At 37.9% G+C, this 17,100-nt stretch overlaps 1 protein-coding gene across 8 annotated transcripts in view; it reads right to left on the reverse strand.

Moving 5' to 3' along the window:
* The window catches only part of LOC118742850 (laccase-3), a 72,954-nt gene extending 56,088 nt beyond the window's left edge, over positions 1-16,866 (reverse strand). For 2 of the 8 annotated variants that reach the window (XM_036475297.1, XM_036475253.1), the window contains exons 1-2: positions 15,775-16,866; positions 12,710-14,809 (exon numbers count right to left, since the gene is read on the reverse strand). In XM_036475297.1, the coding sequence (XP_036331190.1) occupies positions 12,710-13,414 (705 nt within the window). In that variant the 5' untranslated portion in view covers positions 13,415-14,809; positions 15,775-16,866. The remainder of the gene's footprint in view (positions 1-12,709; positions 14,810-15,774) is intronic. The other 6 variants (XM_036475273.1, XM_036475265.1, XM_036475261.1 and 3 more) reach the window with 6 other exon arrangements.
* Between the last annotated feature and the right edge of the window lie 234 nt (positions 16,867-17,100).

Here is a 17,100-nt window from a genome sequence, read left to right on the forward strand (position 1 = left end):
AAAAAAAGCATTTCCGTAAAACAAGAATCCAGTTTCCTTGTTTTAGTGTTAATGTTTTTTGTAAGAAATATGTTTAGCAGAATCAAAGCCAATTGTACCAAAATAATAAAATATTTTGATAATTAAAATGTTTTTTGTAAGAATTTTTGCCTGAAAAATTGTTTTTTGCGTTCCTGCAGTATCTCTCAGTTCTTCGATCATTGCTCTCTTTCTCTCTCTCTTATGAGAGATATTTTGCTTTTTGACAGTTCTACAGTTTTTAGTCCAAAAATCGCTGGAACGCACCTAATACTGTGTCATTAATTTGACAAAATAAATTTTACTCAATATAAGTAATAATTTTGTCACTAATGTTAAGACGAAGTTATTTGCTTTCCTGGCAAATGCTGGCTGTGGCGTCGCGTGAAGACTACTGCTTCTGGTTCTGAGATCGCAGGTTTGAGTCCGGTTGGAGGTGGTTAGAGTAAGGTAAGCCAATTATTTCAATTTAAATAGAAATTAAAAATTTTAAAATTAATTTCATATATGGTAAAATCTAAATAAATACATACCATAAAAAATAAATTAGAGAATTTTTTTTAACACAATTTAAAAAATTACAAAAAAAAAATTTTTAAATATAATTCCTGCCCTGGGACTCAAACCTTGCATCTCTCGATTAGCACTCCACAGCTTTGCTCTGTCAGCCATTGCGACTGATTGAGCGCCGCGAGCAAAATGACATACTTATTCCTTTCACGGCAAGTTAATTTTTCTTAAGAAAAAAGAAAATAGTACTGAAAACTAAGGAATTGTGTTAAACTGAGTCAAATCGTTTACTCATATCAAGGCAGCCATGTCGTCTTTGGAGCCATTTCAAGGTAATATTTCCTTAAAATAATATACTTTTTTCCTAGCATCAAGGAATGTTTTTTCTGAGTGTGTAGTACATGCACGCATAAATGTGGTGCGTGCTAGTTTTCAGCACGACTTTTTTGTTTGTAGAAGATTTCACACTCGTACAAATGTATAATGCAGGACCTGAAATACCACAAACAAATCATATCAGCATAATGAAATCAGCATAAAAAGATTTGTGGCGTCTAAAATTGTTGCCTATTACCTTCTTATCTGCCAAAGGAAATAACAAAGTGCCAAAATAATGATAAGATTATGTATGTACATTAGGGTGGGCGGTCCTTAAAAATATCAACATCCAAATTTTGTATGGCGCGCCAATTTATTTTAGTCTGCATACAAAATAGAGATACCCCAAAAATATCAGAATTAAAAATAAAAATGGTTTAAAAAAATATTTATTTTAATGGCAAACATTTGAAAAAATTTTCACTTTGATCAGCTACAAGTGAGCGTGTTTATGAATTCTATGTATAATATGTCAAATTTACCAGATTTCAAGTCAAACTTTGTACAATTTTTGCAATTTCGAACAAATTTTAATTTTTTCAAATTGTTTACAATTAGGAAATTTGATAATAAAGGGGTGTGCCATAAAAACTTTAAATGTTTATTTTTTAAGGAACACCCTAATGCACTTATAAATATATATATTTAAGTATCTATTTACACAAGAATTATACCAGATATGTATAAACGCATTAATTGTGAATACATACATAAATACATATTTTTCGCATTAAAGCGTTACTTTTCTAAATCCGAAATAGGTTATCTAAAGTGAAAGTGTTTAAATATTAGTAATTCCAAATAATGAATTTATTTCTTTTAATAAAAAAAGTTAACATTCGTTTACGAGATGACTTTAGAGGTCACCGGAACACCAACTGTGCATGCACATTAGGGTGGTTCAAAACAAGTAAAGCCGGAATTTTAATGTATTTACCTCTTAGGATTGTTCTATATCGAAAAAGTATATCCTATTTTTTTTAATTTGAAATCACAAAATATTTAGAGGTCGCTCAAAGCGCTCACGGTTTTCCAACTTTTCGTAGAAATGTATGGAATTCTTGAAAATCAATATTTTTCAATCGGAAAACTTCGTTTCGTTTCAGAATACTTCCACTAATAATACATGGAAAAATAAAATACATGGAAAACTGTGAGCGCTCTGAACGACCTCTAAATATTTTTTTTTATTTCAGGGGTATAATTTTTTTCGGTATAGAATAATTTTAAGGAGTGAGAGCATTAGAATTCCGACTTTACTTTGTTTTGGACCACCCTAATGCACATACATACATACATACTAGGTTACACATTTTGATCATAGGTCAACGCCAGGGAGATTACTATTTTTACTATGAATAGCAACTCACGTCAAGTTATAATTGTAGATAATATTTGAGAAATGATACAGAAGAAACCCAATCAGTTTTTCTCCACAAAAATTCAGCAGACATGGCTAAAAAAAAGTATTAGCACATCTTCTACAATTTAAAGTCAGAGGATTATACAATTACATTCGAAAGCACATATCAATAAGAGATTTGGATACATTATGTTATAAGCTAATGCCGAACTCTCCAATCACGTACATACTATCTACGTATTTCAGCGGAAAGCATAAATTTGTAATGCTAATCTCTCAAACATATGCACCTTCAACAGTACGCGTAATAAATTTGCAATAAAACGCTATTACCTCAATATCTCGACATCAGATAAAAACTACATTAAAGAGCTAAATGCAAAAAAACAAACACAACATGGCTACACGCACATATCAAAAAGGGGATGGGACTGCAGAGTTCCGCCAAAGCAGCTGTTAACGCAAAAGTAAAAAAAAAGCACAAATAATGCATAAAAATATTACAGTAATCGTCGCTGAAAAAAAAGCTTTCCTATCTGAATAACAATTGAAATTTTGTATTGTAGACAAGTACATCAGGGAATAAGGGCGAAAGAATTGCACAGCAGCTGATGCCTTTTGGGGCGGTACAAAAAAAAAAAAGTTGCATACAGTTCGAGTGGCGGGTATATTCAATTATAAATAGTGTGATAAATTGGTAGTAGTGCAGGCGGGGGTTGTTAAAGCCCAAATAAGAGGGGTAGTTTTGCTTGAATCATATGTAATTTAATAAACCATGCCACTATGTACATATATGAAGCCGCTTATCGACAAGCAAATGTATGTTTAAAATATGCAATAAATAAGTAAATGACATTGGCATGAAATAAAAATCGACAAACTGCAAAAAAAACGAATGTTGCCTAATACTTAATAAAGGGTGAATAATTACAATGATGTAAAGGGGTAGATACAAAAATAAATAAAAAAGCGGGAAAGCGTCAAGCCAACAACATGCTGGTTTTGGGCGATTGTGTTGAGTGAGTACATATACGAGTACCCACATACTATTTGCAAAGAAGATAATAAATTTCATATCGGATTTCCGCGATTATACACAACTAAGATATATGGCGAAAGGATAAGAATGGGTAATGCATAAGTACATATTGAGTGTAAAAAACATGATCTGAATATTGAGTCTAAAGGCTATAAATATTGGTGTGCTGCAATTTTTGTTGTGAAATATATTTTTTATAGGAAGCTCAAAAATTTTCCCCTGTTCTTAAATTTTGAAGCATTTACCAGCTGTTGACTTACAGTAAAAAACAATGCGAAAAAGTCACTTAGAACTGTTATCTCGTGCGGGCGTTTTTTTAATGGAAATATCGTTGGTATGTAGAAAAATGAACATGAAAACTATTGCGAATAAGTATAAAAACAAAAGCATAATAAAATAAGTTAATTAATATAAACTTGAACGAGTTAAATAAAATACAAAATTTACCTATCGAAAATACCAAAACTATGTAAAAGTAAAACAAAAATAATGCGAAATAAAACTAAATAAAAAAATTTAACAGGACAAAACAAAATTCTGAAATCGATATACATGTTATTGATTAATGAATAGATTTTGATATCGATGAATATATCGAGTTTAATATCGATAAATGTTTCGTTTGTTATGTTCATAAATGTTTCGATTTTTATGTTCATAAATGTTTCGATTAATATTCGTTTTACTTTCTACATAATATGAATGTATAATTCTGGGAAACCGACCAAGAATATGGCTTGGATTGAATTTGTGCTAACCAGAATAGCTGATCCTTCAAACTCCTAGGCAAGTTTGCTCATAGTACTTGAGGCCTATAGAAGAGATGAAAGGATAAGAAGAATCGAATAGTGTGTAAGTTATCACTCCTCCACAAACCTTTCACACGATCTAAGGAATCTGAGTACATTGTCCATTTTTGATACATCCCATCGAAATATGCGCTATCTCAGTCTAGCGAACACCGGCCAGCTGGTGAGAAAATGTTCTGTACTACTCTCGTCCTCTAGGCGAAATGTACGCAGTGGGTCTATGAAACTCATGGTCATCCATATTTTGCCTCCATGAACCGTGCTCTGTTTGAAAAAGAGTTTCGGGACTGCCCTATCAACCTTTTCAGGAACCACTTGGTAAGTAAGTCTTCAGGCGCCAGTATTGCGAAGATTTTCATGAGACTTATTCCTAAGTTCCCAGATGTGCCTGATATTGCCTGTTATACTAAGCCATATAACCATGGCCATGGCATGCACTACTCGACATCCAAATGTTAAGTGAGTCTTTCAGGCGCGCGCCTTTGTTCGAGCAGTGGAAAATTTTCTATTGCCGAATTAGACGCTACTCGAAAGTTATTAAAAATATTCCAAGTGCCAAGTAGTTCTCTCTAGCTCTGAACTATTTGGATCGTTTTTAGGTGATTGATTTCGGCTGGAATATCGAAAAAGACCGTGACGTATTTGCTATTGCAGCTGCGTACACTCTACATAAACGCCTATAAACATTAATTCTCTCATTTCCGCTTTATGACTGTATACTAGGGTGGTTCAAAAATGCATGTGAAAAGGTAAAGTCGAAAGTTTTATGCTCTCAGCCACTAGGATTGCTCCAAAAAAAATACCCATATTTTTTTTTATTAAAAAAAAGCGCTCAAAGTTTTCCATGTCTTTTATATGGGGGAAAAAACAACTTTTAGTAGAAATGGTAAGAATTCTTAAAAATCAATATTTTTCGATCGGAAAACTCTGTTTCCGTACAAAAGATTCCCAATAATAATACCCAATTGTTTATTTAAGCATTTTTCGTAGTAACTATAATTTAATAATTTATAAAAAAAAATCGCTAGATTTCAAATAAAAAATAGGGGTATACGTTTTTTTCGATATAGAACAATCCTAGGGGGTGAGAGCATTAAAATTCCGACATTACTTTTTTTGGACCACCCTAATGCACACCCTTCATATACTTAATGTCATTAATGAAATCTTCAAGTATTAGCTAATTTCTATAAAATACTAATAACTTGCACTTCTTACTTAACATTTTCATTGAATTATCCATGCAATCCACTTAATTACTTTGCTTGCAACAGACATAAAAACCCAATGAAATTTTTAGGTAAGTAAGTAAATGCTCGTGACTAATAGGCTAACAAAGCGTAGATACTAAAAAAAAAAAACGGGTAATACCCGAATGCACCAGCCCAATGGCAAACTGTTGACCAGCAGCCAGCCAGCCAGCCAGCAATGTGCTCGTGCTTAGAAAACTGGCTAGTCGAGCAACCAGCTAGTAGCCAGCCAGCTGTGAGTAACTAGCGTAAACAATTTAAGCCTACTCGAATTATGTTGGTACACATCAGCCACACTCAACTCAGCAGCATCCAGCCTTCGAATTATCTACTTTTTTTTATTTAATATTTTCTTCTTTTTGTGTCTGCACAATGCACAATGGTAGTACTAAATTTTTGAATTAAGTACACGAGTAGCATAGTAACCACCGCTGGGAATTGAAAAATAATACCCAAAAAACGGAAAACAAAAAACTGAAAACAAATGCCGTCTTATTGTTGCATAATCGGCTGCGAGCAGAAGTATGCTGCCGTGCTGATTCCCAGCTGATTTGCTTCCGCTTCAATGCGTTCGCCAAATGGGGGCTACGGTCCTATTACTCATTGTTTTTTTTTTTTTTTTTGATGGCTTAAGGAGCTATTTGCTTTCATGGTTGTGTTTTTTTTTTTTTCGTTTTTTGTTTTTGTCGTAATGCATCTCCTTTTTGATAAACGCCTTTTACACGTGTATGGATTTTTTTTCTTACTTATTTAATTTCCTTTTTTTCATGCCTTATTACACATTAACTAGGACTATTACTTGGCAGTGCATTCATTTTTCTTGCCGCACATTATCGGCGCCCTTCTTGTTGCAACACCTGCTACAGACAAAAGTGCCACATGTCTTGAGAGACACAACTCCAGCAGCAGCAGTATGTAGTTGCATTGAACTCGGTGACCGCTGCTTATGCAACTGCTGCTTTATTTTACTCGCATGATTTTTTTTTTTTTTTTTTAGTTGCGGGGGTAGATGTATTTACTATCAACCAATTATCAGAAATTTCTTGAACACATAATCTTTAAGATAAATGCCGATTTAAGGCGCGCTTTAAAGACGAAATACATATTCGTATGCCCGTCCGTTTAGGGGTTGTTTGGTGCCCCCTTTTCGCATGGACGCTAACGCACCGGTTTGGCCCGCAACCAACCGCCAACCAGCTGCTTGCTGTCTAAAACTGATCTCGATCGACCGACATGCTGCCAAGGCGAAACACGTTCACAGGACAGCTGTTTGTTTCGCTGAGGATTTTTTTGCTTCCGTTTCTGGTTTTTGTTTTTTATTTCTTTAATTTACTGGCTATCTTACTTTTTTAGGGTGTTATATGTTGTTGTTGTTGTTGTTGTTCTTTGGTTTCATTGTTTAGCTTCTTTTTTTAAGAGTAGGTAACATGTTTTTGGTAGAAGTTGTCCTTGTAGTCCTTTACTTTTCTCTGCTTGCTTCTTGCTTGCTCTGCTCGATCAGCTTTCTCTGCATACAATTTTCCTCTTTACTTCAATTTATTTTTGCTTTGCTTCTTAGCCTAAATACTCGTATTTGGGTCTCCTTTTTTACTTCTTTCATTGTTATGCTTGTTGTTACATTTCGTTGTTTGCCTTTGGTTTTTTTTGTGCGCTGACAGCTGCTGCTGCTGCTGGCTGTGTGTTTCAGCTGTTTCCGTCTATCCCAGCCATCACATTCTTTGCTGTCAGGATTAACCTTCATCAAACTCTAAAGTTACATATTTCGTAAAAATCTTTCCTAATTTATGCTGCAGTACAGGCATGCACACATATATACGTACCTACAAAGTCCATAAGGATGTATGTATGTATGTATGGTTATGGCATGTCCTGTCGATCATTTTTCATTCTTCCTTCACCTTGTTTTGGTACTTTTTCAAGTGCATTTTGTGATCCTTTTTGGAATAGTAAAACATTTTAATTATACTTCCGAAGCAGGTACGTGTGTGTGCTGTCAAATAAAGCCATACCTTACAGTGATAACTGATCAGTGGTTGAAATATGTACATATGTATGCGGCAAAAGAGGATGTGAGTGTACACAGAATAGATGCACTTACAGGACGACTTTGGTGTAAAATAATTTGCTTGTAGCGCCCATTAATGACATATGGGCATTAGGGCTGCCATGAACGTTACGTATATAAGAAGCGGCTCTTAATAATAAAGATGATGTGCCGACTGCATTCTTCTGGATTGTGGCACGATAATCGGAGTTCCAGCCACAGAGAGTTGTTTAGAAGATTGTTAGAGTAAGAGGAGTAAGATCCGGCCCCGACAGAAGCGTTAAATGTTGCCCTCAACCTGATCCCTATCGATCTTCACCGGAAAGAAGTGGCTATGAAATCGGCGGTCAGACTTCCAGAGTCAGGCCACTGGGGGACTAGACACTCTGAACATGGGTCGATCATAAATTAAATGCTATTTGGTAGGTAGTCTAGATTTCCGCTGTAACGTGCAAGTGTTATTCCCATTCACAGGGGACTGGAGAAGAGACCGTGTGGAAGATATAGAGGCTACTTCTCTATACCCCGATAGATCCCAGATAGGTTGCGGTGTGGCAGTGGGAGTCTACTGTGAGGAACTTGGTGTTGCTTGTCTCTAAGATTGGCGAAGGATACAATCATCTCCAAGCCGAAGATATAGGTATCCTCGAAGCCTTTAAAATGTTAGGCGATAGAGTCGGTTACAAGCGTAAAGCTACAATATATTATGACAGCCAGGCGGCGCTATTAGCAATAGCATTTCTGGTTACCAAATCTAAGATATTTAATTAGGGAATCCAAACTCTAACTGCGCTCAGTGTTTCAGTTAACGAACGTCTCTCTTGTAAGGCTGTTGAATTGGAGTAGTCCAGAGTGTTATTACTTTGCATTTCCTTGAACTGGCTAGACACAGGTGGTCAAACTACAACAAGACGAAGATCTTGGACCTACTTACCAGATCAAGGCCACATGTGTTCAGAATTGTAACCACCATCACGCGGCATCAACTATAGTTTTGTTTTTCACCTCAAATGAAACTGATGTCTCTTTTGGAAATATTTACAGTATTGGCCAATACAATAGCAACCCCATTTTAAAGTGATAAAAATAAATCGACCATTTTTCGTACAAATTTCAAGCCTTTTAATTAGATTTCTTAGAAAGATTTTGAGTCTGCTCAAAATTCACTTGTTGAAACTATGGTTTGATTTTTTCATAAATTTCTTAATTTCTATACTATGATAAACAATACAATGTATCCCCTTCTCCCGCTATCAAGTATCCCAGCGAGAGTAATAAAAACTTCAAACCAGCTTCCCACAATAAAAAAGGGCCAATAATAAACGTGAGAATATTTTGAGCATCCTTGAGCAAGCACACAATACATAGATACCTTAACAATTTAATCAAAAGCATCAAATTACACAAGAGAAAGAAGAAGGGACGCTTGAGATTTCATTGAAAGGAGCAACTATGCACCGAAAGCTTACACCAACATTTAAACTCACATAAAATTTCGTTTAACTTTACGTTACAAATATTTGCATATCTTAAAACGGTGTGAATTTCGTGTCAACAAACAAAAAAAAAAACTCGAACGAAAATACGTTAAACCCAAGAGCAGAGAAAAACAAACAACGAACCCAAGGAACAAGCAAAACAACAGGACATCCTGTCTCGCAAACGCGCGCGCGCGCCTATTTAGTTGCTTATAACGAGAAAACTCTTCTGGGGAACACACCCAAAACGGAATAGTTGAGCGGAAATTTTACGTGTGCAAGTGTGCGTGTTGGAAAGCGCGAAAAAGCGTAAGGATGGAACAGCTGCCAACAGCCAATAACCGGCAGCAGCAGGCTACATACAACCCCTTTACCAAACAAAAATATATGCATATTTAATTTTGTAGATTCTTTTTTCGAGTTTAGATTGCAATCAACAACAAAAAAAAAATCTCAACAACAAATATAGAGTTGCATACATACATACATATGTACATACGAATAATTTAGAATTTTTGAGGCATGTGGGAAACGAATGCAAAAGTAAAATGTTAAGTAAAAATAAAAATAAAAAAAAAATTATAAAAATAGAATTTACATGAAAGAGGAAATAAAGAGAAAAAATTATGACATTGCTAGCGAGTGGTGGTGGCCTGACGCTAACGCTGGCGTTGATGACGAAGCCAACTAAGTAATTGCGCAATGGTGACGGTGTTTATGGCGGCAGTTAGCTTTGGTGGGGACATGTCGCCATTGCCGATGGAGTTAAAAATATCTAGCGCGGTGTTAGCGGTGTTGCTAAGTGCGTGAGGTAAGAAGGCAGACAGGCAGTGACGTTGCGGTGCCGTTGACCGGCAATAAGCCTACACGACGACACACAAACACCACAATCAAATCGACAAACGGAGACAAACTCAACGGCGCTGCATTTGTTGACAGGCGCACAGCAAATATGACTATCTAAGCGGAAGATATGCAGGCACGTAGAATTGTGTGTACTAAATAAGGTTATGTGAAAAATAATAGAAACGATTGTGGCGAGTAACTTATCAGCTTGATTTATTTTTTTTCTGATATGTAGGTTAATTGAACTTGCTCTTGCAGGAAATTATCGTTGACTGACCAAATAATAGAAACAAATCGTTATGGCGTAAACTTTTCGTCACTTAGATGGCGCCGTAGTCGATGTGTTTTGAAATTTTGCATTTACGGTCATATGTTTCCAAATAAAAAATATAAAATATATCTAAGGGATCTCTAGGTAGCGCACAGTGTACTATTTTGGAGAAAGGGACAAAATCAAACATCCCATAAATTTTTTTGTTTTTGACCTGAAACCAGTATGCCATGGAGTTTTTAAAAGTTTTTAACAGATATTTTTGCTGTTTCTGTGCCAGGGAATCCAATAGCCAATTAAATAGCCACAATAACCGAAAAATGCATTTTAATTTTTTTTTAAGTTCAAGCAGTTTTTTGGTCAAAGAAAGACAAAAAAAAAATCAAAATTTTCCCTTTTAAAGGAATTTTAAAGTTTGATTGAATAAAAATTACCTTTACCTCTAAAGGTAACTTCAAAAGTATTTTTATTATTTTTTTCCTTGGCGCAAGAACAGCAAAAATATGTATGTGTTTAAAACTTTTTAAAAAGTTGCATACTGGTTTGTGGTAAAAAAAAAAAATGATTTTTGAGAGATTTTAAAAATCAAGGCAATTCTTTTATCCAGCGGGACTATTTTCCTGAATTCTGCACCTCAAAAGCTTTGAAATGCCGCTACACTTATCTCGCTATCTCTTCTCGTGATACTTGATTCTGTTGCTATTTTTCTAAAGTAGAACACTGTGTGCCGCTGGCAACAAAATATTTTAAGACATCTTTTATTTTGCTCTGCATTTATGAATGTTCAACTGATGGTTTAAATCTTGTACCGTGTCGGTTTGGAACTTAGAACAAAAATTATGTTTCCCTGCTAGAAATCTGATAAGACGATTCAAATAAGCAAAGTCGTCTTCAAATTAGTCATCTGGTATTTTCAGGAAATTCATAAGATGTATTATGAAGGAATTTCCGTCATCCCTTGTCAAATTTGGTTTGGAGACAAACCGGTTTCGGCGTTGTGCCATCTTCAGTGTCATTTTTCGTTCTGCATAATTTTGTTGCCAGAACGAAAAATGACACTGAAGATGGCACAACGCCGAAACCGGTTTGTCTCCAAACCAAATTTGACAAAGGATGACGGAAATTGGTTCCATAATACATCATACACCCACCCTGTCGGAAACAACAACAACCAAAAAGGAAATTCATAAGCTTCTAGACTGCTGAAGTGTTTTAAGACTTCGATCAATGTCTTTCGACATTACGGCTTTTGGCTTATTGTTTTTCCTGTTTAGCGCTGTAGCCGCCCAAGCGATTTTGGTCGTGTCTCTTCTGTGCTAATTGATGCCAATTGGAAAAGTTAAGGGAAGCTAACACCACATGGCCCTTCCTATACTGAGGAGGCTTGGGTATTGACGTTAGGGGTACGTTAATAAACAAAAACGAAGCAGTTAGATTAGGAGGATTAGGATTATGGAGTCGAGCATATACATATATATTTGGACTCATCACCTGCACTTAAATGGGCTCCAAACAGCTCTTTCCCCATTCACATTACCTCAAGAGTCAAGAGGTATAGTGTGGAGCCCGCCGCTGGAAAGAAAGAGCAGTGAACTTTACGCGGATGGGTCGAGCCGCGACGCAAGGTTCAGCGGATCAGCCTTTTTACGCCAGCTTTCCATCGAACTGAAATTTAGACTTACAGCTCACTTCAGTGTGTTTCCCCATCGGTGCTATCGGCCATCTAATCTGACAGCCAAGTGGCAATCAGAGATCGAGATCACTCACAAAATTAGTCGATGAATGGCTGATTTCGCTTCTGGTCGCTTCAAATTTCTCGGCACCAGATCACAGCGACATTTCAGGAAGCTGGGGGGTCTACACTGTATTGAGATTCGAAAGGCAAATCATTCGGATTGGCACTATGAATTTGTATTAGTTCGTGTCGGCTTTCGAATCGCATTGAGTTTCAAATCGCAATACAGAGTAGACCACCTGAAATGCGGATGAATTGATTGGGTAAGCCAACCTTAACCCGTTCTCACCAGGCAACAGCAGGGCGACAATCAGCGGCGGACTTGGATATAGTGGACCGCATGCCACCTCGATATATAGAAATCACGACATCTATATGGACCGTGGTGCAGCTTTTTATGCTCGCATTTTCGGTTAGGGATTCGATGGGGGCATTGTTCGATTAGAATCCACGCGGTGAAACTACAGATGTTTTAAAAATTACCTGGCGAAATCACTTTCGCGCTACGCAAATAAGATGATGTAATGGCTGCGGTGTTAGGTCTCTTTCGCTTAGCGATTAGAAAAATCCTAAAGGAAGCAATGTTCAAGTTACGCTAGTTGACGAGTATTAAAAAGTTGCCTTATTGTAAATCCCCGCTAAGCGGGCAATAGAACGACCCTCACATTATCCTCGGAGGCACAGAACCTGCACTTTGTATTGGAGCTAGTATAAAATATTCTTGGTTCTATTACTTATTCCAGCACTGTACATATAACTTATGTTTACTGTATATTTAGCACTGTAGGCGCCGACTTGTAGGCAAACGCGTGTAAACACACATTGGCATTGGCTGCTATTTTCATAGCATAGAACACTAACAGCAATTGATGCTATTTAAATATTACAACTAGGAATAAATTCTAATTCTTTATGACTACATATGCAAGCATGTATCTATGTATGGATGTAATTTTTGTATCATTTACCCCGGAAAGCAGGAAACGTATTTTCAAATTGTGCGGATATGCCTGCACTGTTGCCGTTGTGGCGGTCACCACGCTGGCGCTGCTGCTCACCGCTGACACTAAGCTACAGCATGGCGATGAACCGGCTGGTGATACGGCAATATATTCATTTGATATTGTAGCTGATAAAAATGATGACGCCGACGAGGAGGGTGATGACGATGCTGATGTCGAGTGATGGTTGTGATGGTGATTCAGATGCGTAAGATGCGTATGCTGCTGCTGCTGCTGCTGCTGATGATGATGATGATGATGTGATGCGTCACGATTATTACAATGATGATCATGTTCGTTGGCAGCGGCAACATCACGTTCATGTTCACGCTCACGTTCGCGATCACGACGACGTCGATGATGATGACGTTCACCACCATCACCGCGTTCACGTTCACGTTCGCGTCGATGATGTTTCTCGCTACGTCGTTCTTTATCACGCTTATCGCGCTTCTTCTTCTTACTCTTACGATGTTCCTTATATTCGTGCACTCCAATGTGATTATTATTACTCTCTTCCGCTTCGGCGGCATCCATGTGTTCCGTGTGTACCGCTTCGTCTATTTTTTCCATGAGTGTAAATGTCGCAGCGGCAATCGCTGGCACATCACCTGCTCGCGGACTATCCAACGGACCGGCCTGTTCGCCGCTAGTTGTGTCCATCATCATCATTTTGATGTGGTGTTAATTTTCAACTTTTTATACTTGAAATTCGTACAATAGGTAAGTAAAAATAAAAACCAAGTATACGGCGGATTAGAACGTGTGTGGGTTTTTTGTTTTTGTAATAATATTTTTTTTTTTGTTGGAGGTAGCTTCGTGTATGCGTGTTGCGCGCTGGGTCTCTGCTCTGCTTGGAGCACTCTTGGAGCGCTTTTGGCTTGTTGAATCACAGCAGTAAATACAAGTATGTAGGAGTAACGTTCTTCTTTTTTTTGTGTGCATTCAAATACATACACTCTTTTGAAGGTGCGTTTGTTTGTGCGTTGGTTTGAGCCAACTTTTTTAGCCGCTCCGTTACTGGCTCTGTGCCTTTTTCTGTTCTTTTTTTTATTAACTTTGCTGTGGCTTCTCCAGATATTCCAACTTTGTTGCTTTTTTGTGCTGTGTTGCTCAACTCACAGAGTTTTTATTCTTCTTCTTCTTCTTCGTGTATCATGTATCGTTTTACTATCAATTATGGTTTGAATACATAACCTTTTAGTGCTGTTGAGGTTGTTATTTCATTTATTTTGTTATTTATACATTTTATTATTGTGTTCACGTGCGCTTTTTGCTTCAACTCTTTACTTCGAATGCGACGATTGTGACTGCGACTGCGACTGCTTTGTGTGGTCGTTCGTTACCTTCTTGACGCGCTGCTTTAGCCAATTTAGCGATTATTTTGTATACTTTACCAACCTTTCTACATTCTTCACTGTTTTAAGCCACGCTAGCGGCTAGTTCACTTCACTTCGTCAGCTACAGTGTGGTAACTTCGCTTCTGGCTTCTTTTATTTTTTGCCTTATACAACACTAACACTAGCACACTTCACCTGTAGCAGAGCGCAGCTTTTGGGTTCAGCTTTGAGCGAATGCGAAATTTTTTTTTTTAGTATTGGATTTTTTTTTTTTGTGCCGAGCTGTGCTGAGCTGTCGCTTCTTTGAATTTATATTTTTTTTGTATCTTTTCCTGGCTTTACACTCCTCACTGTGGTGTTAGTAAAACGCTTGCACACTTGTTTTCTTTTCCGTATGGTTAGAGCATTGTCGTCTTTCACTTATTATTATTTTTTAATTTTTTGTTGAGTCTTGAGGTAGCCAGTAACCATTTTTTTAAGTTATTTTTGTGCTAAGCATATTTGCTTTTTTGTGTAAGTACAAATGTGTATTTGTATTTACTTATTCTCAAAACAAGTTATTGCTTAAAACAGACCAATCTGCCCTTGGAGACCGCTTTCCAGACCGACCGACCGTCCGACCGACCGTCCGCTCAATAGCGGCTTTCAATTGTTTCTGACGCTAATTGTTCTTACTTTTAGTGCTTCTGGTCTGCTGTTTTGTTTTTGCTGCTGCTGTTGATTCTGCCTTGATATATAGATGCGAGTAATTGTTACAATAACTGTTGTTATTGCTTATGGTATTTTCAAATTTTTATTTCTTATCATAAAACGCGACGTGTATTTTTATGGGAATTTTCGAAACACTTGTGATTATCAACGTAATTCGTAATTAAAGCGTTAGTCAAATAAACAACAAAATACGCAAGTCGCAAATTGATAAAGGAAAAGAAAGCGTTAATAGTGCTTTGAAACCCACGCGGCCTCATAAAGGCAACCGGCAAGCAAAAAATAAAAAATAAAAAATTCTGGAAAAAGAATGGCACGGAAAACATATTTAAGACACGCTATGCTGTTGCCTTATCCTGCAACAGGCAACATCACAGTTTTTCAGTTGCGCATTTTTTTTCCTTGTGCAATACGGCGGCCTCGAGCTATGCCCGTCTAAAGCCCGAAGAAGAAAAAACGAAAAAACCCCAAAAGAAATCACAAGTAATTGCTCCTTTGTGGTCAAAGCAATTTTGTTGTTTGTTGTTGTTTTTCGTTGGCCACACACTGCAAATTGTTGTTCTTATTATTGCAGCTGGCTGACAGCTAGATAGCTTAACATTTTTTTTTTTGACTCAGTTTGCCTCTTGCAGCACGAAAAATCACACAAATATGCACAAATTAAATACCAAAAACGATCCGAAACGCGAATTATGTAAAAAAAAAACACACAAAATCACAGCAATGCGGGCAACGGCTCGAACGCGGCGGCGGCGGTTTATTTGCTGCCTATTACTGGTTGTTGTCTGTCTACCAAAGCGAAAATCGCGGCTATTTGCGGCCAAAACACGGGTCCGGCACCGGCATGCAAGCACTGCTACCAAACCAGCATCCACACGGCACAGGATGGCCGGCGCGCCGACGAAAGTCCAAATAAAAGCGAGACGACAAAAATTTGGCCGACAGACGGTACAAAAAAAGTTAACAAACAAAAAAACAACTCACACGAAATCCAAAGCTAAGTACTATGTGAAACACAAGAATAACACTTTGTGTTGCAAACGAATGAACGAGCGAGCGAATGAACGAGTAAATGCACCGACCCAACGACCGGCTGACACTTTGACTTAAGTCGCTGACTAACTAACCAACAAACCGGCTGATGGTTAGCTGGCTGACTGACTGCCTGCCTTACTGACTGCTGTTGTACTGTTTGTGCTGCCTCTATTTGGCTACCGCCTGCCTGCCTGCCTGCCTGCATGCACCACGCGAGGCTGAATTGAATGCACAAACCTAAGCACATGCACTGTAAACTCCACTGGAAACTAACTATAGTGCACCATACAATATGCTACACAGCGAATGCAATTGTGACGTCGTTGTTGTTCTTGTTGTTAGTGTGTTGATGCAACAGTGGAAATGCAGGCAGTAATAGTAGCAACACCAGCAACATTTACAATAGCGATAATATTTAAAATACACATTTGTTGTAAGCGTACATTGAAATGAGTGGCGTGAACGCAAAGACCGTACGGTTTATACTGACTACACGCTAGCGTTGGGATTTGCTCAGAAGGTTGGTTGTCGCTCTATCGCGTCAACGGTGCGCCGTTGGGACGGACATCATATGCCTGATGCATGCAGTTGACTTGAATTGCCTTGCCTTTGCTTTGCCTTTGCCTGCATTCAACTGCCTATTTATTAACCAAGCCATTGTACCTTTGCGCTCAGTGCTACTCTACACTGCCGCTCCGCCAGCCGACTCTAGCCGCCCTTCCGTGTTCTTTGGGATACATGCTCTTGCTGGTGGTGGTGACGCTCTTTTTTTCACTCACTCTATGCGCTATACGCTCAGCTCTGTAGCATAAACGCATACACCGGTTATGTTGAGAATTGCCGATTACCGGCTGATGGACGGCCTAGCCTGATGTCGATTGTTGGTTCGTGGTGTTTGGAGTTGGTCGGTCGGTCGGTCCACCGTGCGTTGGCAAAGGTGGCAGTGGTAGCAGCTACTGCATGCCACACTCCTCGAAATGAATTCACCATTTTACCACCAAAGCGTACAAGTTCCTTTCCTACTTGCTTGCAATATGGCTGGCTCTTTTTTCAAATTTTCCTCTCTTCATTTTGTTTATGGCCACTCTGTAGTTATTGATGGCGTACCCGGCTACTGTTTGCATACACGTAGACGTTTAAAAAAAAAAGTATGTATGTATAAATATATGTTTCATAAAATTTGTTAGTTACACATGCTACGGTCATAGTACTCGTAGTATGTATAAATAATCGTTTCGCGGCTTGGCGATGGCGGCAACGTTGGCGCGCCCGTGT

Source organism: Rhagoletis pomonella, unplaced genomic scaffold (genome assembly GCF_013731165.1).
Source record: "Rhagoletis pomonella isolate Grant_MI unplaced genomic scaffold, Rhpom_1.0 Rhpom_scaffold_00001, whole genome shotgun sequence".
NCBI lineage: Eukaryota > Metazoa > Arthropoda > Insecta > Diptera > Tephritidae > Rhagoletis > Rhagoletis pomonella.